This window comes from Tachyglossus aculeatus, chromosome 12, assembly GCF_015852505.1.
Source record: "Tachyglossus aculeatus isolate mTacAcu1 chromosome 12, mTacAcu1.pri, whole genome shotgun sequence".
NCBI classification, from domain to species: Eukaryota; Metazoa; Chordata; class Mammalia; order Monotremata; family Tachyglossidae; genus Tachyglossus; species Tachyglossus aculeatus.
The window spans coordinates 9,974,181-9,997,924 of record NC_052077.1 but is presented as its reverse complement, the minus strand read 5'-3'; the positions used below and the strand labels follow the sequence as shown (position 1 = coordinate 9,997,924).

The 23,744-nt window shown below is 41.1% G+C and overlaps 1 protein-coding gene across 2 annotated transcripts in view; it reads left to right on the top strand.

Moving 5' to 3' along the window:
* The window catches only part of NDST4 (N-deacetylase and N-sulfotransferase 4), a 192,534-nt gene that overhangs the window by 89,694 nt on the left and 79,096 nt on the right, over window positions 1-23,744 (top strand). For both annotated transcript variants that reach the window (XM_038755183.1, XM_038755184.1), the window contains exon 4: window positions 3,692-3,846. In XM_038755183.1, the coding sequence (XP_038611111.1) occupies window positions 3,692-3,846 (155 nt within the window). The remainder of the gene's footprint in view (window positions 1-3,691; window positions 3,847-23,744) is intronic.

Below are 23,744 nucleotides of genomic sequence, written 5' to 3'. Positions count from 1 at the left end.
CGTCAATCAGTCGGTAATATTTATTGGCCACCTACTATGTGGCAGAGCACTGTTCTAATCACTTGGGAGAGTAAAATAGAATGAGTAGACATGATATGTGCCTTCAAGGAGTTTATAATCTGGCAATCTACTGGGAAGACCTACTCTAAAAGGAATTGCAGATAAGAGGGAGGAATAGAATATGAAGATGGAATAAATGCAATGGGATGGTGTGGGTACCCAAGGGTCTAGGCTATGCACAATGTTAAAATGGCAGTTGAGGGGTGGTTATAAAATGGGGAGATGAGATTAATCGGGGAAGGCTTTCCAGAGGAGATATACTCTCAGAAGGGCTTTGAGATTGCAGAAAGCAGTGGTTTTCCAGATAGGAAAAGGCGGGGAGTTTCAGGCAGAAGGGAGAGTATGAAGTCATCAGTTGGAAAGATGAGAGCGTGAGTCGGCTGGATTGACAGGAATGAAGCATATAATGGGAGAGGAGTGAGGATAAGCAGGAGGAATAGAACTGACTGAATACCTTAAAGCACACAGTCAGGGTTTTCTGCTTGATTCAGAGAGAAATGGGCAACTATTGGAGGTTTTTGAAAAGCAGTCTGAAAGTATGGGCTGCAGAGGGAGAGGGACTGAGAGTCAGGATATGAGTGAGATTGCTGATGCAGTAGTCAAATCGGGATATGACCAGGGTCTGGGCCCAAGTGGTGGCAGTTTAAATGGAGAGGAAGTGGGAAGATTATGGAAATCCTGTCAAGGAAGAGCCAACAGGAGTGATGAACTGAAAAAGGGACTTGAAGGAGAGGGAGGAGTAAAGATTAAGGTGCTGGTGGGACATCCACTTAGAGGGGTCCTGAAGACAAGAGGAAATATGAAAATATAAGGAGGAAGAAGGGTTAGGGCAAGTGAGATATGTTTGGATGTCATCAGTGTGTAGACAGTAGTTGAAGTCAAGACAATCGGTGAGCTGCCCAGGGAGAGATTGAGAAGAGACGGGGACCCAGAACTGAGCCTTGAGGGATACCCAGTTAACCTGTAAGAGACAAAGGAAGAGATGTCAAAAGAAACTCAGAAGGATCAGAGCTGTAGGAGATAAGCCAGAAAGGTCTCCATCAGAAAAACCAAGGCTCAAAAGTGTCTCCAGAAGGGAGGGTTTCATATCATCAAAGGCAGTCTAGAAGTCGAGAAGGATTAAGACAGTAAAAAGGAGATTTGGCAAAAGGAGGGAACAGATTTGATAAACAGCATGGCCTACTGGAAAGGACAGGGACCTGGAAGTCAGAAGACCTGGGTTCTAATCCTGGATCTGCAATGGGACTGCTGTATGACCTTGAACAAGTCACTTAACTTCTGTATGCCTCAGTTTCCTCAAGTGTTAAATGGGTATTCAATACCTGTTCTCTCTTATACTTAGACCACAAGCCTTGTGTGGTACAGGGACTGGCTCTGACCTGGTTTATTTTATATCTACCCCAGTGCTTTGAACAGTGATTGACACCTAGTAAGCAGTTAACAAATACCTGAGAAAACTGGTCACCTTGGGGGCCTAGTACAGTGCTTTGCCAATAGTGTAAGCGTTCAATAAATACCATTGATTGATTGTAGAAGGCGAGTGGGGGGACTGGAGAAGAGGAGTGCAAAGAATTTATTTGGTACTTGGGACAGAAGTGGGAGGAGAGAGATGGGCTGATTGCTGGATATTGCAGTTAGACCAAGAGAAAAGTAAGGCATTGTGTTGGTACAGTGTTATGATGGCAAGAGTGTGAGTCACAGTGACTGTGGCACTTGCTTCAGGCCACCATAGCTGAAGACCAACCTGGCCCAGGTGTGGCATTTCTGCTGGAGTAGTCCATCTCCCTCGGCCCCCATGGGAGTCCTAGTTCCTGGTTTAAAGACAGCATTGTGCCCCCAAGAGCCTGTTGACTTGGGCTAGGGTGTTCATCACCACTGCTGCTGCTGCCCACCTCTCCAGATCACAAAGAAACACTGCTACCCAGCAGGGACCCCAGCTCCAGCATGGGGTGATCCTCAGAGCTTGAGTGAAACCAGTGGCAGTGCCGCTTTGGATGCTCAGAGAAGCTCTGTGATACCCAGAGTCCTGAGTGCACTCTGGTCCTTAGAGTTCAACTCTGCTCATTCCCCTCCCACCTTTTTTCTTCAATTCTGTGCACAGTCCAAGCTGCTTCTCCCAAAGCTTCCTCTTTAAAATTTGTTAATGAGGAGATGCACTTTTCTCCTGTTTCACTTGGAGGAACCTTTTCTTAGATTTGTATTTCTACCTCAATCTAAAGAAATGATATACAGTTTTCCCCTGTCTCATTTGGACAAAGCTTTCTGTAGATGTGTACTTCTGTGAGAAGCAGTGTGGTATAGTGGATGGAGCATGGGCCTGGAATTCAGAAATACCTGGGTTCCTATTTCTGCCCTGTGACCTTGGGCAAGTTCCTTAATTTCTCTGGGCTTCAGTTACCTCATCTGTAAAATGGGGATTGAGTGTGAGCCCTGTGTTGGACAGAGACTGTGTCCAACCTTATTAGCTTGCATCTACTCCAATGCTTAGAACAGTACTTGGCACATAGTAATCACTTAACAACTACCATAATTATTTTTATTATTACTTCAATCACAAGAAATTCATCAGCCTTACTTTCCTCTCCCTTCCCTTTATTCTTTGATTCCTTTCTTCCCCTTCCTGGTCATTGTACTCCTAGTTCATCAATATCATTAAGGATATATTGTCTTTTTGGGAGGCTTTTCTGGGGGCTATTCAAAAATAGTTTAGCTTTTCATGTCCTTCCCTACCAGATACTCCCAGTTTTAGGCAAACAAACATAGAGTGGAAACCGTTTAGAAACTGAACAAATTTATGCATGAAATTACTTCAATTCAGGACATTTTAGCTTAAATCCAGTCTGCTGGGAAACTCAAGAAAGAGGAGTTAGTCAAAAAGTTCTTTGGTAATTCATCTCCAATCAGATGGGGAAGTTGTCATATTGCCCATTCCTATAATCACCTTCAAAAGCAGGCTGAACTTGGATCATTTGAACCCTAGAACAAGTTGGTTCCAGTTCATGAAATTTCTCTTTTTTTCCTTTATGAGTTAATAACATGAAAACAACCAAAGACTCAGAACGTTCTTTCAAGTGCTCTTCTGATCAGAAAACAGCTGTTGTAAAGTGACAGTCTTTGCTCACAGCACCTGCTCTCTGGGTTTGGGTTCCATGCTGGTTCATCTTACTGACAAAAACACATTTCTGCTACTGTTAACCTGGGAAAACTTGTAAAGCAACAGAAGGTCAAGCAGGTTTCTGCGTGCCTTGTACGGTAACAACAAAATTATCAGTTAAGATTCAGTTGCAGATTTTAGTTTGAGATGATGCATTAGAGGTGGCAGATGGATCTCCTGTCACTAGCTGAAAAGTTGGCGACTGAACCTTAAACCCCCAAAATGGGTTTGGGGGTCATTCCTCCCAAATGCTATTCCTCAGATTATTTCTATAATTCATATTGGACCTCTCATATAGACAGTAAGGGAGGCATGGGCAGGGAACGTGTTTACCAACTTTGTTGTATTGTATGCTCCCAAGTGCTTAGTACAGTGCTCTGCACACAGTAAGGGTTCAATGATAATGATCAATGTGTTAGGGTTACCTGTAGGCTGATGCACTATTTTTATCTAAGTGGGAATTCACTTATTTTGTAGGAACTGAGGAGGAAGATGAAGGTGACGACCTCCTGCTGGGGTCTGTGGATGAATTCTGGTGGTTTCCTCATATGTGGAGTCACTTACAGCCCCATCTTTTCCAAAACGAGTCGTCCCTCATGGAGCAGATGATTCTCAACAAGGAGTTTGCATTAGTGAGTACCTATGATGTCTTCTAGTCCTAGTCCCCCTCTTGACTGCTAGCTCATTGTCAGCAGGGTATATGTCTACCACCTCTGTTCCAGGGTACTCTCCCAAGCGCTTAGTACAGTGCTCTGCACACAGTATGTGCTCAGTAAATATGATTGATTGACCATGATGGATGGAGAGAATAAGGAAGAGGGTGGTCTTATTTTGAGCAGTGTTTGTGTTTGGGACCTTTGTAATAGAATGTTACATAATGAATGACGTGGAACATGCCCCATATGAAATTGTGTTGCCTGTTTTTATTCATTACCCATACTTTTGAGCTCTGACAAGCAGGCAAGTCAAGGTTCTAAACATCCTTTAAGACTCGTCTCTGGTCCAAAAGGATCTCATAATCTAAGTGGAAGAGGACAAATGCAAGGAATGATAGATTCCAATCAATAATGAAAACATGCTAAACTTAAAAAATCAAAAGGAGCAACTCTAAAATATGTACTCAATATGATATGGTATGAACTCTTTCAGACCATGGTTTTACTAACTCAGTACTCACGTGGTTCTCTTCCTTCCATCTGAGCACCCTTCCTTGGTCGCATTCATGGCTCCTGTTCCTTCTCTAATTTCCTAATGGAAGGTGTCCTGCAAACCTCTGTTCTGGGTCTCCTTCAGCTTCCCTCCATGTGTAGATGACTCCCAAATTTACTTCTCCAACCCCAGCTGCACCTTTTATTCACCCCTCCCTCAGTATCACAGCACTTATGCACATATCTGTAATCCCCCTCTAGACTGTAAACTCCTTGTGGGAAGGAAATGTATCTACCAACTCTGTTGTATTCTCCCAGTGTTTAATAGGGTGTCGAGCACCGTACTAAGTCATGGGATAGATATAAAAGAAGTCGGGTCAGATACAGTCTCTTTCACACACAAAGTGCACAGTCTAAGGGGAAGGAAGAACAGCTTATTCAGTCCCCATTTTATGGATGAGGAAACAGAGGCACAGAGAGGTGAAGTGACTTGCCCAAAGTCACACAGCAGGCAGGTAGCCGAATTGGAATTTGAAACCAGGTCTCCTGACTCCCAGGCCTGTATTCTTTTTCTAGAGCACAATGCTTCTCATTTTTAACTCTTTCACAGTGTTTTCTGTCAATCGATCAACTAACCATTGGTATTTATTGTGTGCCTTCTGTGTGCAAACCACTATACTAAGCACTTAGGAGAGTACAATACAACAGAGTTGTTAGTGTCTGCTAAACCTTAGGCCAAACCCAAAAGTGCCAACTGGATACTTTGCAACAAGGATCAGAATTGTCCTCTAGGTTCTAAGAAGTTTTGATCCATTTTAATCCAAGGAATTAGAGAAGTAGAGTGACCTAAAGGAAAGAGAATTTGGGAGTCCAATCCCAACTCCCTCACTTCAATCTATCAATTGTATTAAGTGCTTACTGTGTGCAGAGCACTGTACTAAGGGCTTGGGAGAGTGCAATATAACAGGCACATTCCCTGCCCACAATGAGATTACAGTACAAACAGGGAGACAAACATTAATATAAATAAATAAATTACAGATATATGCCTAAGTGCTGTGGGGCTGGAAGAGGGGAATGAATAAAGGGAGCAAGTCAAGGCAACAAAGGAAAGAAAGAAAAGGAGAAGAGACCTTAGACAGGGAAGGTCTTTCAGATGAAATGTGCCTTCAATAAAGCTTAGAAGGGAGGAAGAGTAATCGTAAAGAGTAATTGTCTGTCGGAGGGTGTTCCAGGCCAGAGGTAGGATGTGGGCGAGAGATCAACTGGTGAGATAGATGAGATCAAAGTGCAGCGAGTAGGTTGGCATTAGAAAAACAAAGTGTATGGGCTGGGTTGTAGTGGGAGAGCAGGAAGGTGAGGTAGGAGGGAGAAAAATAAAGCCAAAGGTAAAGGTGCAGAAGTGCATGGGCAACCATTGGACATTCTGGAGGAGTAGGGATACATGGACTGAACATTTTTGTAGGAAAATGACCTGGCAGCAGGGTGAAGTATGGACTGGAGAGGGGAGAGACAGGAGGAAGTGAGGTCAGCAAAGTGGCTGATAGAGTAATCAAGGTGGTGTAAGGTAAGTGATTAGATTAATGTGGTAGCTGTTTGGAGAGAAAAGAGTGGATTTTAGCCATGTTGTGAAGGTTGAACCTATTCCATTTGGGTAGATTGAATGTGTTGGTTGAATGAGAGGGAGGAGTCAAAGATAATGCCAAGATTATGGGCTTGTAAAGCAGGAACGATGGTGGTGCTGTCTACAGTGATGGGAAAGTCAGTGGGAAGGTGGGGTTTGGGTGGGAACATAAGGCGTTCCGTTTTTGACATTTTAAGTTTTAGGCAATAGGAGGACATCTAAGTAGAGATGTCTTAAAGGCAGGAGGAGCTGTGAAACTGCAGAGAGGGAAAGAAATCCATGCTGGAGATGTAGATTTAGCAATCATCTGCATAGAGTTGATAGTTGAAGCCATGCGATCAAATGAGTCCTCCAATGGATTGGGTGTAGATGGAGAATAGAAGGGGCCCAGAACTGAATCTTGAAGGACCCCCACAGTTAGGGATGGGAGACAGAGGAGAGGCTCACGAAATAGACTGAGAATGAGTGGCCAAAGAGATAGGAAGAGAACCAGGAGAGGACAGTGTCAGTGAAGCTGTGGTTGGATAATGTTTCCAGGAGAAGGGGAAGGTCAACAGTATTGAAGGCAGATGAAAGGTCAAGGAGGATTAGGATGGAATAAAGGCTGTTGGATTTGGCAAGAAGGTGATCGATTCTGACCTTTCTTCTGTGTGACCTTGAGTAAATCACTTAATTTCTCTGTGACTCAGTTCCCTCATATGTAAAATGGGATTTAATACTGTAAGCCCCAATATGTTCCAGTACTGTGGATCATAGACTGTGTCCAGCTTGATTAGTTTGTATCTACCCCATCTTTCAAACAGTGCCTGGAACATAATAAGCGCTTAACAAATATCATTAAACCAAAAAAATTCCCATTTCAAATTTGTAGATAATCACCAATGATTGTATTCTTGGGCAATCTTTAGCCACCTTGTTTGAGGATACAGTTTTCCTGGCTAAGACAGAGATGTATGAATAGTCTCGTGAATGTTATACCAGGAGAAATACCTTAAAATGTTTTCCAGTTATGCAACCAGGTAATGAGCAGTATATATTACAAGATTCTCTGTTATTTGGGATGGATTGAGCATTCCCTATGTATGCTTCTTTCTTGCCTTCTCAACTCTTCTATCATTCCCCATACAGACAAATCTCTCTTCCCTTCAGTATCTGTCAACTGTTGGCTGTACTAGAAGTTTAATGCATTGATACGAAAGGGCTTTTTTTTTTTTTAGTCAGGCAATTGTAACTATTGAGTTCACATTGGATCTGTCTGGTTGGAGATGCTTTTCAATGAATAATAAAAAAAATCCTACTCATCTAGAAGATGAAAGCAATTTGGAGGTGAAGTCTGAATTAAATTTGGCTTTAAATGTCAGAGAATTCAAGTGGACAGTCCACAGAAATTGTTACGTCATCGTAGAGACACTCATTGAAATTTATTCAAATTAAAACCACTAAGTTGCTATTTTGTGGTAGTCCAATTTAATGCCAGCAAAAGACAGTTGTTTGACTTCTGTCATCTGTTCCTGTCGCGACCATGGCTGGCAGTTAGGAATGTCAGTCTGACAAGAGTTGGGCTCATTATTCCCAGGTCAATTGGTGCCAAGAAGTTTGGGGATGTCATGCTAATTCTCGATCATGACCTTTGCTTGACAGTTTTGCAATTAACGATCTCAGTAAACCAATTAACAGTATGGGGCTCTGAATGAGCTGGTTAGAACTTGGGTGGCCAAATTGCAGCCCAACCCCAGTGACTGTTGATAAGCTGTGAAGTCTAGTGGAAACAGCATGGACCTTGAGAGTGAGAGGGCCTCCCAGCTCCTCCACTTGTCTGCTGTGTGACCTTGGGCAAGTCACTTAACTTCCCAGTGCCTCATTTCCTTCGTCTGTAAAATGGGGATTAAGACTGTGATCCCTATGTGGGAAAAGGACTGTGTCCAACCTCATTACCTTGTATCTACCCCAGTGCCTAGAACAGCGCCTGGCAAATAGCATGCCTTTAACAAATACCATTAAAAAGAAGAGAGAAAGAGCAAGATGGAGAGTAGTGACTGGAGATAGTTGATTTGTAGTAAGCTGGGGAGAGTTGATGGATCACCTTGAAGGCTTACTCGCTCTGAGAAATGGGAAGGCATTGGAGTTGCTTTTGGAAGAGGGGATATGGTTCAAGGAGAGGATCCATTCATTCATTCAGTCATATTTATTGAGTGCTTACGGTGTGCAGAGCACTGTACTAAGCGCTGGGGAAGTACAAGTTGGCAACATATAGAGACGGTCCCTACCCAACAACGGGATCCATGCAGCAATGTATCAAATGGATTGGAGTTGGGGAGAGACTGGAAGAAGGGAGTCCAGTGAGGAGGAGGCCATTATAGTCCAGATATAAGAAAAGATACAGAGATGGGTAACCAAAACAATCAAGGTTTGTGACTGCACTTCATATAAGGATAGAATAAAAACATTATGACTTTTCGCTCTGAAAATGATGAGGGCCAAGATTGAATATGATTAAACGATTCCAAAATATGAAACAAGTGGGCAGGGCAAAAATATAATTTTCAGTAAATCCCAAGACATAAATATCATCAGTGGCAGTTATTGAGTGCTTGACGTGTACTGTACTAAGCACTTGGGAGCATACAATAAAACAAGAGTTGGTCAACACATTCCCTGCTCACGATGAGCATCAGAGGATTCACTGAATGAAGACTGATGCTTATAGGTTTTTAATGAGAGAAAATATTTCCTTGTGACCAAGTGTCAGAAAATAGCATTTATCATAACACGTTGTACAGGCCTAAAATAGTTGTGCATTTAAAATAAATTTGGAACACTTCACAAATGAAAAGTTTATACAGGTTAAGTAAGAATACTAGATTAACCATAATGATTAATATCAAGAAAGGGGACTATTACTCTTTTCCTCTAACTGGAAGCAATACTAGGTTGGATGACAATTGATCTGAACCAATGACATGCTTTTTTATCCAGACTGAAATGGTTATTAGTCCTCCTTCCTTATTTCAGAAGTAACAAAAGCCTTCCCTTTTTTCTAAATGTTTTTCTCTTCAACCCATAGTCAAACTCTTACGGTATTTGGTCATTAAAATGTGTTCCTAGATTAATGCTGAGCTTCAAACGTGAGAGCTGGCAAACACGGGTCCATTCATGTTAAGTAATGTGATAAAATTCTGAGGAAACTCCCCAAATAACCTGCATCTGTTCTAGAATGAGGCAGGAGAAGTCGAGAAGAACTGCAATGTAGTCTTATTTCATCTACTCCCAGACTAGGTTTTCACCACCCTCCTCTCTGTGCACCGCCCCCCAGCCTCAAAAAAAAAAAGTAGAAATGGTGTTTTGTTATCTAAAGTGTTTCCTCTGGACTCGGTTCAATTTCAAAGATGATGATGCCTTTAGTTTCATTAATTTTAGCAGGACACTGTATAAAAAATATCCTATAACGGTGATGATCAATTGCTTTTCGGTACTGCGGAGCCCCTTGATATTAGCAGCTTTTGCTTGATGTTTTATTTATCTGTCTGGGATTTTATACATGCTTAATTTAGTGGAAGATCCCTGTTTTCTAACTCTGCTTTTTTAAAAACATGGCATGAATCATTGTCTAGTTTTTTTAGATTTGCTTTTCCAAAGTAAACAGTATGACAATTTAGCTACAAATGCCAGAACTTGTTCTTCCTTTACATTCAACCTGAAGCTTCCTCTCATCCCTTCTTATTTCTCTCTTTACCTCCCACCCTGTTCCAAAAAAAAAAAAGGCATGGAAAATATTTAAGGGCCATATGGACCACATCTTGAATATGACTCAGAAAGTTAGTGCTGTTATGATGGAAATAAAGTGAGGAACTGGAGTGAATGTGGGACTGCGGAAAAAAAAAATCATCTTCCCCTCAGTTAAGCATTGCTGGACTTCTAGGTTACTGTACTCCACCAACTAATACTGTGTATCAAGCACCTACTCTTTGCAGAGCACCGTACTAAGCATTTGAAATCATTAAATTAATGATGATGATGGTGATATTTGTTGAGCACGTGCTATGTGCTAAACACTGTACTGTGTGCCGAGATACAAAACAATCAGGTTGGACTCAGTCCCTCTCTCATGTGGGGCTCAGAATATACGGGGGAAGGGAGAAAGGTATAGAATCCCCATTTTACGATTGAGGAAACTGAGACATAGAGAGGTTAAGTGACATGCCCAAGGTCAAAAAGCAGGCAAATGGCAGAGCCAGGTGACTATGATAAAAAACAAGATTCCTATCCTCAAGGAGGTAAAATCAATCATATGTACTAAGCGCTTACTGTGAGCAGAGCACTGTACTAAGCACTTGGGAGAGTACAATATAAGAATTAGTAGGCACATTCCCTGCCCACAATGAGTTTACAGTCTAGTATCTTTACAATCTAAAGAGGTAGAGGAGTTGAGGATCATAGAGGGAGAGAAAGAGAGTGCAGGAGGAATCTGGACTCTAAATCTTTAGGACAGAGAAAACTGGGGAAGAATTCATAAGAAAGAAACACAGATGGATAAACAAGTTTGAGTGAAAGACAGATGATACTGAAATTAATGAATCTAGTGTTGAAGAGATTGTTTATCATTATTATTATTATAATGGTGGTATTTAAGAGTTTACTTTGTGCCAAGCATTGTACTAAGCGCTGGGATGGATACAAGCAAATCAGGTTGGACACACTCCCTGTCTCACACTGAGCTCACAGTCTTAATCTCTGTTTTACAGATGAAGTAACTGATGTACAGAGAAGTGATGTGACTTGCCCAAGGTCACAAAGCAGACAGACAAGTGACAGATCCGGGATTAGAACCCACAGCCTTCTGACTTTCAGGCCAATGCTCTATCTACTAAGCAATACTGCTTCTCTAGTTTGTTTATAATTAGCTTCACACTATCAAAAACAACTTACCTCCCTCTCTCCTGATGAGAGAACAGTGAGCCATCATTAGAGGATTAAAGTTACTTCCACTTCCTTTTAGGCCAGGATGGCTGACTTAGATTGAACAATAAACAGGTCATAAATCCATGAAGCAGAATGTGGCACTTTTTAATCTCCATTCTTACACCAAAGAGGGCTGCCTTACTGCCACAGCTCAACCACCATAATAATCATAATAATAATTGTCATTTTGTTAAATTCTTACTGTGCACTGAGCACTTGTGAGAAGCTTAGGCTAGAAACAGTACAATCCTAACAGACACCATCCCTTTCCCAAGCAAGGCTCACAACTGAAGAGGGAGGGAGAAAGGATGTTGAATAGCTGTTTTATGAAGGAGAAAATTGAAGCATGGAGAAATCAGGATCGCACAGGATTAGATCCTGGCTGTCACGATCATCAGTCCTGTTCTTTCCACTAAACCCTGCTTTGTCTCAGCAGAATTGGTTAAGCGATTTACTGTGTGCACGCATTGTACTAAGCTCCTAGGAGAATGCAGTAGAGTTGATAGACATGATCCTTGCCTTCAGTGAGCTTTCAGTCTAGCAGGGGAGACAAACACTAAATTGAATTGCAAGCAGGAGGAAGGAATAGAGTATAAATATGCAGAAGTGTAACAGGAGGGTATGTATATTCATTTGTTGAGGGGATAGAGGCTGGGGAGATGAGAAACTAATCACAGAAGCCTCCACCAGGGAGATGTGATTTCAGAAGGGGTTTAAATATGGGGGAAATGGAAGTTCTGGGCAGAAGGGAGGGTATGAGCAAGAAGTCAGGGGTGAGATAAAGAGAACAAGGCCTAGTGAGCAGGTTGACATGAGGGAGAGGGACATGAAGCATGTGAGTTAGGGTGTAATGGGAGAATAGTTAGGGTATGTAGGAGGGAGAGAACTGATTGCCTTAAAGCCAATCTCCAGGGGTTTCTGGGGGAAGCAGGGTGGTCTAGTGGGAAAAGCTTGGGCTTTGAAGTCAAACAACCTGGGTTCTAATCCCAGCTCTGCAACTTGCTTACTGGTATGACCTCCGATAAGTCACTTAACATCTCTGTGCCTCAGTTTCCTCAACTGGAAAATGGGGATGCAAAACCTGTTCTCCCTCATTGTTAGAGTGAGCCCCTTAAGGAGCAGGGCCTGTTTTCAACCCGATTAACTGGTAACTGTCCCAGTGCTGAGAACAGTGCTTGATATGTAGTAAGCACTTCACATTTACCATGAAAAAATGTGGAGAGGAATGGACAACTGTTGGAGTTTTTTGAGGAGTGGGGAGACATGTGCAGAATGATATTTTGGGAACCGGTAAATCAGGCTTCGTTCTTTGTGCTTATATTGCCCCATTCCAACTTCAAATTCACATTTGCAAGCACAAATATGATAACCACGAAGTCTGTTCATTTCAGATTGCAACTCTCCACCTCCCTGTGGCCCCCTCACCCTTGGCTACAGATACTATGAACATCTTCTCAATTGGAAAGTGGAATAGGGGACCAAAGCATGTAATGGAATCCCTTTAACAATCAGCAAAAATTACTTATTTCAAATATGTTTATGTATGTTGGGAAATATAGAAGCAGATGGAAAGTCCAGATTGGAGAAGAGAATTAATACTAAGTAGATCTTAAATGATTTTGCTAGATTTGGTTGCCCAGGTAAAAAACTACCATAATAGATTTAAAATTGAACTGAATATTTTGGGGGTTTTTTGTGGGGGGTGGGGAAATTAAGATAAAACACTAGACATGGTATTTGAACCATGAGCTCAAGGAACCTATAAATTCAACTTAAACATTTTGGAAAATATTTTGAGTATATAACTTACCCCAGGAAAATATTGTAATATTCAAGGTCATTATGAAGAGATATTTGAAAATACAGAAGATTTTTGAGGCAGCTATATGTTGGATTTGGAACAAAATTTTATCAGTAAATGAAAACTTTAGTTAAAAGATGGAATTAATAAATTATAAATGCAAAGAATTTTAAAGAAAAAAGTGGACCCTGAATTAATAAGTGGGGGTTGGGTAAGGAAGAGGGTGGTGGATTGCTTAAACCATCTTTAATCCCAAGAACTCCAGTTCCTGAGAGAAAACTTTTGTTTAAGTGTCAGAAACCCAATACTTTTCTTCTCAAGATGCCTCTGTAGAGGATTTGGGAAAAATCCATTGAGTTAATTTGTAGAGTCAATATATTAGGTTGAGGACCAGCATCCTTAGTTTTCCATAAAAGTTTAACAAACAGAAGGATAAATATGTACATGGATTCAGTACTGATTTGTGATGCACTCAAATGAATATAAGGGAAATGAATGCACATTTATTTAAAATATGCACTGCAGACATGAAACTTTAAAAGAAAATGCAAACTTTGAAGGAAAATTTCATATTTAGGGAAAAATTCTTAGCAAGTAGTATGGAAATAGATCTGAGCCTAATAAAGACACTTAAAAATATGATTGCTCCAAAAGTCAAGGAAGGGTTAAAGAGAGCATTATCATGGTAAATGTTGTTGGAAAGAAGTTTCCATTTGAATTTGAGAAATAAGCTATTAAAGGTCTTCGTTGGGTAGTGGTGGGGGGAGGATCATGTATTGAAAAGACTATTTTCAGTTAGACTAACAGGTTAAAGTTATTAATGTATCATAGGTGCGTCAAAACAAGGGCTAGAAGCAGTATTGATGCAGACATATAAAGAACAACTCCATACCCATCCATAGCTACCACAATGCTAGTCACTATGCTGCCAGTGGAGGATATGCTATGTCTCCATACAAAATTTCATGTTTATATTTGGAATTTATATCTGTGAACTACGTGAAGTTGTAAGGTGCCAATGACAGTGTTAATTATTGAAAATGTCTAATGCGAAGGTGAGCGATTATTTGGGCTGGAGGAGTACTTTCCCAATTTTGAAACAGGCAGAGTTTCCCTGACATGAGTGAGAGAGAGCACGTGAAAAGTGCCAAAAGGCAGACAGAGTTATTGGCAGCATCTGTGCTGGCTCAGAATCAGGAAGAACGTGATGCTGATGGACACACTCTCCCTTCCACAGGGAGTCTGACATCCCAGGTCAGCCCTATTGGCCAGGCCGAATACATCGTTGGGCTTAATCTAGCCTCTAGATCACATTTTAATGATAATAATAATAATAATGGCATTTGTTAAGCACTTACTATGTGCAGTGCACTGTTCTAAGCCTTGGGGGAGATACAAGGTGATCAGGTTGTCCCACATGGGGCTCACAGTCTTAATCCCCATTTTACAGATGTGGTAACTGAGGCCCAGAGAAGTTAGGTGACTTACCCAAGGTCAAACGGCAGATAACTGGCACTGCTGGGATTAGAACCGAACTCCTTCTGACTCTTAGGCTCATGCTCTAGCCATTAGGCCAAAAGGCTTGTCAATTGGATTGGATGCATATAAACATTAAAAGCACAAGTAGCAATGAGACACAAAATGGGGGGAAGCACTGAAAATGTGATTCACTTGATGCAGAGAGGATTTCTTTCACCCAGTGGGGGATTTAGTCATGAATTATGTTTACTATTTGGGGTTCATTTAAAGGTAACAAGGAATTCCTAGCACATTGATTAAAGAAAAATTATTGTGAAATGTGGATCATTGGGGGTGTGTAGAAACATAAGCGCAATTGGCCAAATGAATTAGAAAAATAGGTAAACATGGGAAAATGTGGCAAATATCACCAGGGACTTAAAAAAACAGCTAAAGATTATGATATAGAAAATACTGAGACCTTAGCATTTCCAAATGTTTTATGTGTTTATGGAGAGCATTCTTGTATTTTTCTTATTTGTACTCAAACTTTTTAAATGTTAAAAGACTGGCTAGAACTACTTCATTAAATGTCATGAGTATAAATATCATTTTGCCATCCAAAGCATGCCAAAGTTATTTCAGAGCCCGGGCTAGGAGTGAGTGAATTGGAATTTGATTTCTATGTTTAACTTCCAGTATGAGACCTCTTCATTGATAGGTTAGTAAAAAATTGGGATGGAAGTGGATATCAGACTTCTTTTAAATTCTAGAGTGGGGAAAGACCCTTTTTTGGCTTTATGCAATTACTGAGACAAACCTTGTGACAATGAGATGAGAAGCAGTTAATGTGTTATTTGGTTAGAGAATTGAATCTGACTTTCACTTTCAAATGTGTTGGAAACCTGTAAGGGAAAAGGCATTCGGCATAACAGGCATTCTCTTTGCCTAAATTAAAGGTCATTCAATTAAAAAAAGGAAGGATAAGGGCTTATGCAGGCTGTATGAAATTACCCCAGAGAAGGGACAGATCTCCTGAAATTCACAGATGTATTTACAATGATTATCATCTGAGGAGAATGAAGCATCTGAGTACCTATAAAGGTTGTGGAAAACTGAATAGGTGGAAAATAAAATGAAGTAACTATCAATAGTATTTACTGAGCAGCTACTATTTACAATGTACTAAGCACTTAATACAGTATAATAGAATTAGTGGACATGGTCCTTACCCTCATGGGGCTTATCCTATCCAGTATCAATCATTGATATTTACAAAGCGTTTACAGTATGCAGAGCACACAACAGAGCACTTGGGAGTACAGTAAAACAGAATTGTTAGGCATGTTCCCTGATGATGATAGTATTTAAGCACTTACTATGCACCAAGCACTATACTAAGCAATGGGCTGGATACAAGATAATCAGGTCTGACATAGGGCTCACAAGAAGTGCTGAAATATGGGTGAAAAAAGGAAGGAATAAAGGCAATATCTGAATGAAGGAGAGTTAATAACCTTAAGAAGCTTGCCCGGAGTGGTTTGACAACCTAAAAAAGTACTTGAAATCCAAATCACTTAAGTGTATGTTTCAAAGTTGAAATATATATTCACATTTACTAATAAGAGGAAGCTGTTTGAATATTTTTATACCTTTGTATGAGAAGGAAAATTTCAGGAAAGAGCAGGGAGTTGTTAGATGATTCCAAAGTTAATTAAAGAAAACAGCTAATTAAAAAGAAGCCCCCCCAGCCCTCATGCTGAGAAGCAATGTGGCCTAGTTAGAGCCACAGGCCTGGGAATCAGAAGGACCTGAGTTCTAGTCCCAGCTCTGCCACTTGTCTGCTGTGTGACCTTGGGCAAGCTACTTCACTTCTCTGTGCCGTGGTTACTCATCTGTAAAATGAGGATTAAGATTGTGAGCCCCATGTGGGACAAGGCCTGTGTCTAACCCTATTTGCTAGTATCTACACTAGCACTTAGTACAGTGCTTGGCACATAGTAAGTGCTTAACAAAAACCCCAATTATTACCACAGTTATTATTGTTATTATTATTATTATTTAAAAGTTGCCTATTCCATAAACTTAGAAATATGCTGGCAATGTATAGCACTCATTATTTTTATTATTATTTATAAAGTTCTTATTAATCTCTATTTCTCATCACACTGTTTTTAACAAAATTGTAACAGAGAAAATATTCTTTAGGCACAGTGTTTTTCTGCAAGTAAGATGCTGTTTTATGATTTATATTCACACTGTTTGCCAATAGATTTTCTTGTCATGAGCTGTACCATGATTGCCTTTGACTTGCTGATTTGGCTTTGACATGTGGGTGAGCAAGTTTCCCTAGGACAGGATATTTCTGAGATACGTATTTATCTATATGATTTGCTTGGCAGCAGCAACTCTTAACTCAACTGCAGCATCTCTGTCCTGTCAAGCGCCTGTCTTGCTTTTCGATATCTTTTAGCCCCAAAGGGATAAACACCACTGACAGAATGCACTGTAGTGTTGGAAAGCAATAACTGAAGGAAATGAGCTGTCCATCTCAATCAAAATTTATTCATATGATTTTACCAGGGCTTGGAGTTTTCTGTTCTGGACAACTTAATATTGTTATGAGAATAGATTTTATGCCTTTGACCCTTTCTTGTGTGTCCTATAACCCTTCTCTCCCCTTCGGGTTGAGTGGTAGTTATATGCAGTCAAATTATTCATTGAAAAAAATCAAGAAAGAAAAAAAAATCTTGTGACTCCAAAAGTGGCCTTTATGTTCCCATCCAGTTTTCTTTTCAAATGCCTGGGTGAAAAGGCATTTCTTGCTCTCTCCTGGGAAATGATTACAGACCTGATTAGGAGTGTCTGTTATTTGGCAAACAAACAAAAAACAAAAGAAGAATTTTATTCCCAAATCCTGCCTGTGCATTTTTTTTTTTTTGCTTTGCGAGTGGTCAGTCATGTATCTTTAAGATTCTCTTTGTTGTAGAAGTGTTTAAGTGTTTATTATGCATCCAAGGGAGTAAGGACTATCCAAAGCATAAGACCATAAAGAATATTACTTGGACGTAGCAGTGGTCCTCCCAGCCCAATATTCTGTCTTCAACAGTGGCAATAAAATGGCTCAAGGGAAGACTTGATACCATCTAATACCCCTAACTTTCCCTTCAGTAACCCATCTTTAATATTTCACTGGCATTTGTGTTCACTTACTATATACAGAGCACTGTACTCAGCACTGGAGAGAGTACAATGGGGTAAGTAGACATATCACTGGCCGCAAGGAGCTTACAATCTAGCAGATGAGACAGACCTTACAGATGTGAGAGCAAGAGGGTCTAAATATAGGTACATAATTGCTGTGGAAGTATGAGCTAAGTGCTTAGGATATATAGATTCAAATGCATATGTGATACAGTCTTGTCTTATGCTGTCGAGTCTTCTCTGACCCATAGTGATGCCATGGGAACTTCTTTCCCAGAATGCCCCACTTCCATCTGTAATTGTTCTGGTAGTGTATCCATATAATTTTCTGGGTAAAAATATGAAAGTGGCTTACCATGGCCTCCTTCCATGCAGTGAACTTGAGTCTCCACCCTCAACTCTCTCCCAGGCCGCTGCTGTGCAGCACAAGTGAGTTTTGACTTGTAGCAGATTGCCTTCCACTCATTAGCCAATGCCCAAGCTAGGAATGGAATGGATATGCCTCTTTGTGTTGCAGTAGGGAGGGAGAAAAGGGATAAGGAGATGAGAGAATAGTCAGGTGAGGCTACTGGTCTTTGAAGATGAAGAGAGTGGTGGTCTACCTACAAAGCAAGAAGGTGTGCTAGGTAGGAGGGAGGATATGAACCTGAGGTCAGTGGTGAGAGATATGAGACTGAGGCCCAGTGAATAGGTTGGTATTTGAGGAGTGAAGTGTGAAGATTGGGTTGTAGCGGGAGAGGACCAAGGATAGATAGTGGGAAGTGTTGACTGAGTATCTTAAAATAGCTCTATTGTAAGTAGTTTCTGCTTGATATGGAGCTGGATGGACAGTCACTGGAGGTTTTTGAGAAGTGGGGAGATGTCCACAAAGGGATTAAAAAAATAATAATATGGGTGGCAAAGTGAAGTATGGACTGGAAAGGGAAGAGACTTGGAAGGTGAGAAGTCAGTAGTAGAGATGAGACATGACAAGTGCTTGAACCAGTACACCCTAATGCATGACTCATTTTCCTGAAGCATAGTTTGGCCCACGTCTCTCTGCTTCTCAGTATCTTCCACTGGCTCCCCATGCCCCTCCACATCAAGCAAATTCTCCTCACACTTGGATTCAAGGCTTCACATCAATTTACCCCACCTTCCTTATCCACTGTCTTTTTCAGCTACGTCTTAACGTCCTCCCAAACTAACTTTCAAATTGAACCTCCATCCCCACCCTCCCACCACCATCCCCACCCTCATGCTATTTCTCTGACTTGGAGCTTCTACCCTTCCCAAATTTGACCTACTATAACCCTCCCCATACTCAAAACCCTTATAAAATCGTCCCTTCTCCTGATTTCAGGGAGATTTCTTCAATACCAAATCCACCTTAAATTTTCCTGTGGCAGCAGACCTGGAAAGAGGCAAGATTATGGAAATCCAACTCCATCCATTTGCAGATCTTCACCCTAGGTACAAATGGTTTGATTCTCAATAGCGATAACATACCTCTAGTTCAGGGTTTCCAGTTCTCCCACTCAATAACCAAGTGCCAAGCCAATATGTCTGCCCCTTTCTATTATCTCCAGACTAGAGCACTGAGCTTTTCTCACCTTTCCTAGAGCCATGACAACCCTAACGCACATTTTTGGCAGGATCATGGGCATGAAGGGCTTGGTGCCAAAGACCCTTTTCCCAAAAATCTCTGTATAAGGTGGGCCTGGTTCTTTTACAGAGGAAAAATCCATTTAAACACAAAGCCCTCCTGAGACTTATCACCATTTACTTGAGTCCCAAGACCAAATTCTGAGGACCAACTCGGTCAATTTTCAGGTCAGACTTTCCATTGCCTTTATCACTTTTGAAAACTGAAGATCTTTCCAGCTAGATGTGCCCCCAAAGACCTGGTGAAAAATCAGCTAGTCTGACTTGACACAACGTTAACTTGGTTCTACTAAAAGACATAATAGAGAATGGGCTTTTTCTCCCTTGTGCCTAAACTATTTCCAGGTAAATTAGCTTCTCAGAGAGGAGCAATATCTCTCTTGGATGATGGAGGAATTAAGGCACAACTCAGTTCTAGTAAAAAAAAAAAAAAAAAAAAAAAGTGTCCCAGAATATCTGTTCCCATTTGAAAATTATTTTGCTGCAGTGCTCTTCTAGGTTTTCTAGATTACCAACAGAGCAATCTAGACTCTGTCCAAGCCAGTCCATTAGGTTAGGACCAGTGGGGTGCTCTGGGAAGCCCCAGAAATGGGTCAGGGAGCTCTAGAAAAATCCCACTCTAAGAATGCCTGTCCTCCTCTCTCTCCACCAGCCAGGCTCTTGGACTCACCTCCCCCCGGCCAGTATTGGCTGTATGTTGGCTTTATTATAAATAATATTGTAATTTAAGTGAATTTTATTTCTGAACAAAACTTTTAAATAAAAGAAATGAGAATGCAACTATTTGGCAGTTTGTATAGATCTTGAAGGCTTTTTAAATCTTGACTCCTAGGTCTGACAGAATTTGACGTACACTGAAAATGCTCTGTTTTCTTAAATGATGACAGTTTAGTTTTAAAATATTTTTCTATCCATTTTTTTATTTTTCAGAGGCTAGAGTGCAATGCTTTGTTTTGTACAACACTCTCAGTTATTGACTCTTTACATTTCATTTGCAGATGTTTCTTTTTATTTCATCTCAGGTTACCCCACATTTTACTTAACATGTTTTACTGAGATTGCCTCAAGTTTAATTTAGGAGCACATACTAATAAATATGCCTTGTCAAATGTTCATAGGATTAGATAAATGAGGAATGAGAAAGTGAAAGTTCGTCCTTCCTAAAAAGACAAAAACAAATGGTTTATAGGCATTTGGTTACTTTAACTGCATTCTCATCAAGCACTAGTTCCTTTCCTGTTCACAAGGTTCACTGTTACCTTGTCTCCCCCCCCCCCACCCCCCCAGCACTCAGAACAGTGCTTGGCACATAGTAAGCACTTAACAAATACCATCATCATTATCATCATCATCATCATCGGTTAAACAGTCTATTCTCCCAATATAAATAATTCTGTAGGGGAAACTTTGGGAAACTAGTGTGAACTGGATGAATCTACAGAAATTGTAGTGGTTTATTGTCTCTTCAGTGAGTAGAGTTGTTTCTAAGTGTTAATCATCCAGTGGTAATTATTGAGCACTTACCCATTGTTAAGCACTTAACAAATAGTAAGTGCTTAACAAATACCATCATTATTATTATTCCTGTGTTCAGAGCACTGTATTAACTGCTTGGGAGAGTGTAACTAGTAGGTAGATGTCATCCTTGCCTTTTAGGAACTTAAAATCTAGTGGAGGAGATCGGCAGACTTGAAAATAAATTACAGGTTAGGGGAAGCAATGGAGTAGAAGGATTTATGTGGAAGTGCTATGGGGGTGGAGTGAGTACCAAAGTTGGAAATGGAATCGAGGGCCTAAGTGACACAGAAGGGAAGGGGGAAAGGGTGGATAGATGAGAGATTAGCCAGGGAAGGCTTCCTGGAGGAGATTAGATTTTAATAAGGTTTTGTAGATGGAGAGAGTGGTGGTCTGCAGGATATGAGGGGGAATGGCATTCCAGGAAAGAGGGAAGGCTTGAGCAAGGGGTCAAAGATGAGAAACAAGATTGAGGCACAGCAAGTAGAGAGCACTGCACTAAATGTTTGGGAGAGTACAACAAAATCAAGAGGTGATCCCTGCCCTCCAAGAACTTACTTGTTATTGTGGTAGACAAGTAGATATAGACAGTTTACATTGATAATAATAATTATGGTATTTAAGTGCTTACTATGTGCCAAGCTCTGTACTAAGTAAGCACTGGGATGGATAAAAGCAAATTGGGTTGGACACAGTCCGTGTCCCACGTGGGGCTCACATTCTTAATCCCCATTTTACAGATGAGGTAACTGAGACCCAGAGAAGTAAAGCAACTTGCCCAAGGTCACACAGCAGACAAGTGTCAGAGCCAGAATTAGAACCCATGTCCTTCTGGCTGCCAAACCTGTGCTCTATCCACTGTGCCATGCTGACCCTCTTTTATAAATTGTGGGAGCTGGAAAAATGCAGTGTTACACTGGTAATAGCAGGTGAATGGAGAAGTAGTTGAAGAAATGAGTGGAAAAAAGTAGCGTACATAATATCTATTCCTAAGCTTTATTGTATAAACAGAAGTGCTAAGGGTGGCAGTTGGGTTGATGTGACTGGAGGGTGGAAGTTAGTTGGGAAATGTCTCCTGGTAGAAGTGGGTTTTCAGGAGAACATTGAAGTTAGGGAGACCACTAAACTGATAAATTTGAAAGGACTTCAAGCCTGAAGGAAGGGCCTAAAGAAAGGATAAGAGGCAAGAGAGTCAAGGTATGGTGAGAAGGTGAGCTTAATTGTGGAATTTATTAATGGCTCACTATGTGCCAAGCATTACACTCAGTCCTGGGGTAGACCTAATAGAGGCAGATTGGACTCAATACATCTTTGTCTCACAGTCTAAGTAGGAAGAATAGTTTTTTGTTGTCTTTTTCTGCTGTTGAGTGAGGCTGGGGAGCTTTTAGTGGTATTTTTTCAGTGCTTATTATGTATCAAGAACTGTTCTAAGCATTGGGTCTGATACAAGTCAATCAAGTAGCACACAGTCCCACATGAGGCTCACAGTACAAATAGGAGGGAGAACAGGCACTGAATCCCCATTTTACAGATGAGGCAACTGAGGAACTGAGTAGTTAAGTGGTGTGTCCAAGGTCACACAGCAGGCAATTGGCAGAACCAGGATTAGACCTGGGATTAGGTCCCAGGTGCTCTGACTCTCAGGCCTGTGTTCTTTCCACTAGGCCATCCTGCTTTTCATGTCCTAGTATTTTCCTGGTCTAGTGGAAAGAGCACAGGCCTGGGAGTTGGAGCACTAGGTTCTAATCCTGTTTCTGCCAAATGCTAGTTGTATTACCTTGGACAAGTTACTTAACTTTTCTAGTAGAAAGTAGAGTAGCAGCGTGGCTTAGTGGAAAGAGCGCACGTTTGGGTGTCAGAGGTGGTGCGTTCTATTCCCGGCTCCGCCACTTCTCAGCTGTGTGACTTGGGCAAGTCACTTAACTTCTCTGTGTCTCAGTAACCTCATCTGTAAAAGGGGGATTAAGACTGCAAGTCCCACATGGGACAATGTGACTAACTTGTATCTACCCCAGTGCTTAGAACAGAAAGCACTTAACAAATACCATCTTTGTTATTATTTTCTGTGCCTCAGGTTCTTCAACTGTAAAATGGAGATGTTTTCCCTCCTAATTAGACTGTGAGCCCCATGTGGGACTGTTACATTCTGATTAACTTGTGTCTACCCCAGCATTTAGAACAGTATCTGACCTTCACTAAGTGCTTAACAAATACCGTAAAAAAGAGGAAACTGAGATACAGAGAAGTTACATGACTTCCCAAGGGCTCTCAGCAGGCAAGTGGCAGAGCTAGGATTAGAACCCAGGTCTTCTGAACTCCTAGTCCTGTACTCTTTCCACTAGGCCCCACTGCTTCTTGAGTCATTGTCTCTTTGAGCTAGTAATTCCAAAATCCTAACCCATCAAGAAGTCTATCAAGTGCCCTTCAAGTAGCAAACAGCCACATCCGGGGATCAGTGCGTTCCTTCTCTCATGAATTGCTTGTGTCCTGATCCCCACATTACCATTTACTAAAGTATCAACTGCCTAGCACAAGTTTAAAGAGTTTTACCTCTCCAAGAGTTTTGCATCTGAGGGGTACTCTGGTACTTTTACACCTCAAAGCCTAGTCAGACCAGATTCATTCATTCATTCAATCGTATTTATTGAGCGCTTACTGTGTTCAGAGCACTGTACTAAGCACTTGGGAAGTACAAGTTGGCAACATATAAAGACGGTTCCTACCCAACAGCGGGCTCACAGTCTGGAAGACTAGTTATGACAGGCAGCATAGCCTAGTGGATAGAGCACAAGCCTGGGAGTCAGAAGGTCATGGGTTCTAATCCGACATTGCCACCTGTCTGCTGAGTGACCTTGAGCAAGTCACTTAACTTCTCTGTGCCTCAGTTCCCTCATCAGTAAAATGGGGGTTAAAACTGTGACCCTATGTAGGACAGGGATTGTTTCCAACACGATTATCTTGTAACTACCCTTGTGCTTAGAATGAAGTAAGTGCTTAACAAATACTATTATTGTTATTATTAATAAACTCTTTCTACTAGTGATTAGTAGATTTGACAGGATGCCCAGAACATGTGTGATCCAAACAAATGTGTCTTATCCAAGTTGTTCCCGTGTAATGGCCCCCCAAATCTTCATATGCTGGTATTCGAGTCAGTGATGAATGTGAAGCATTTAC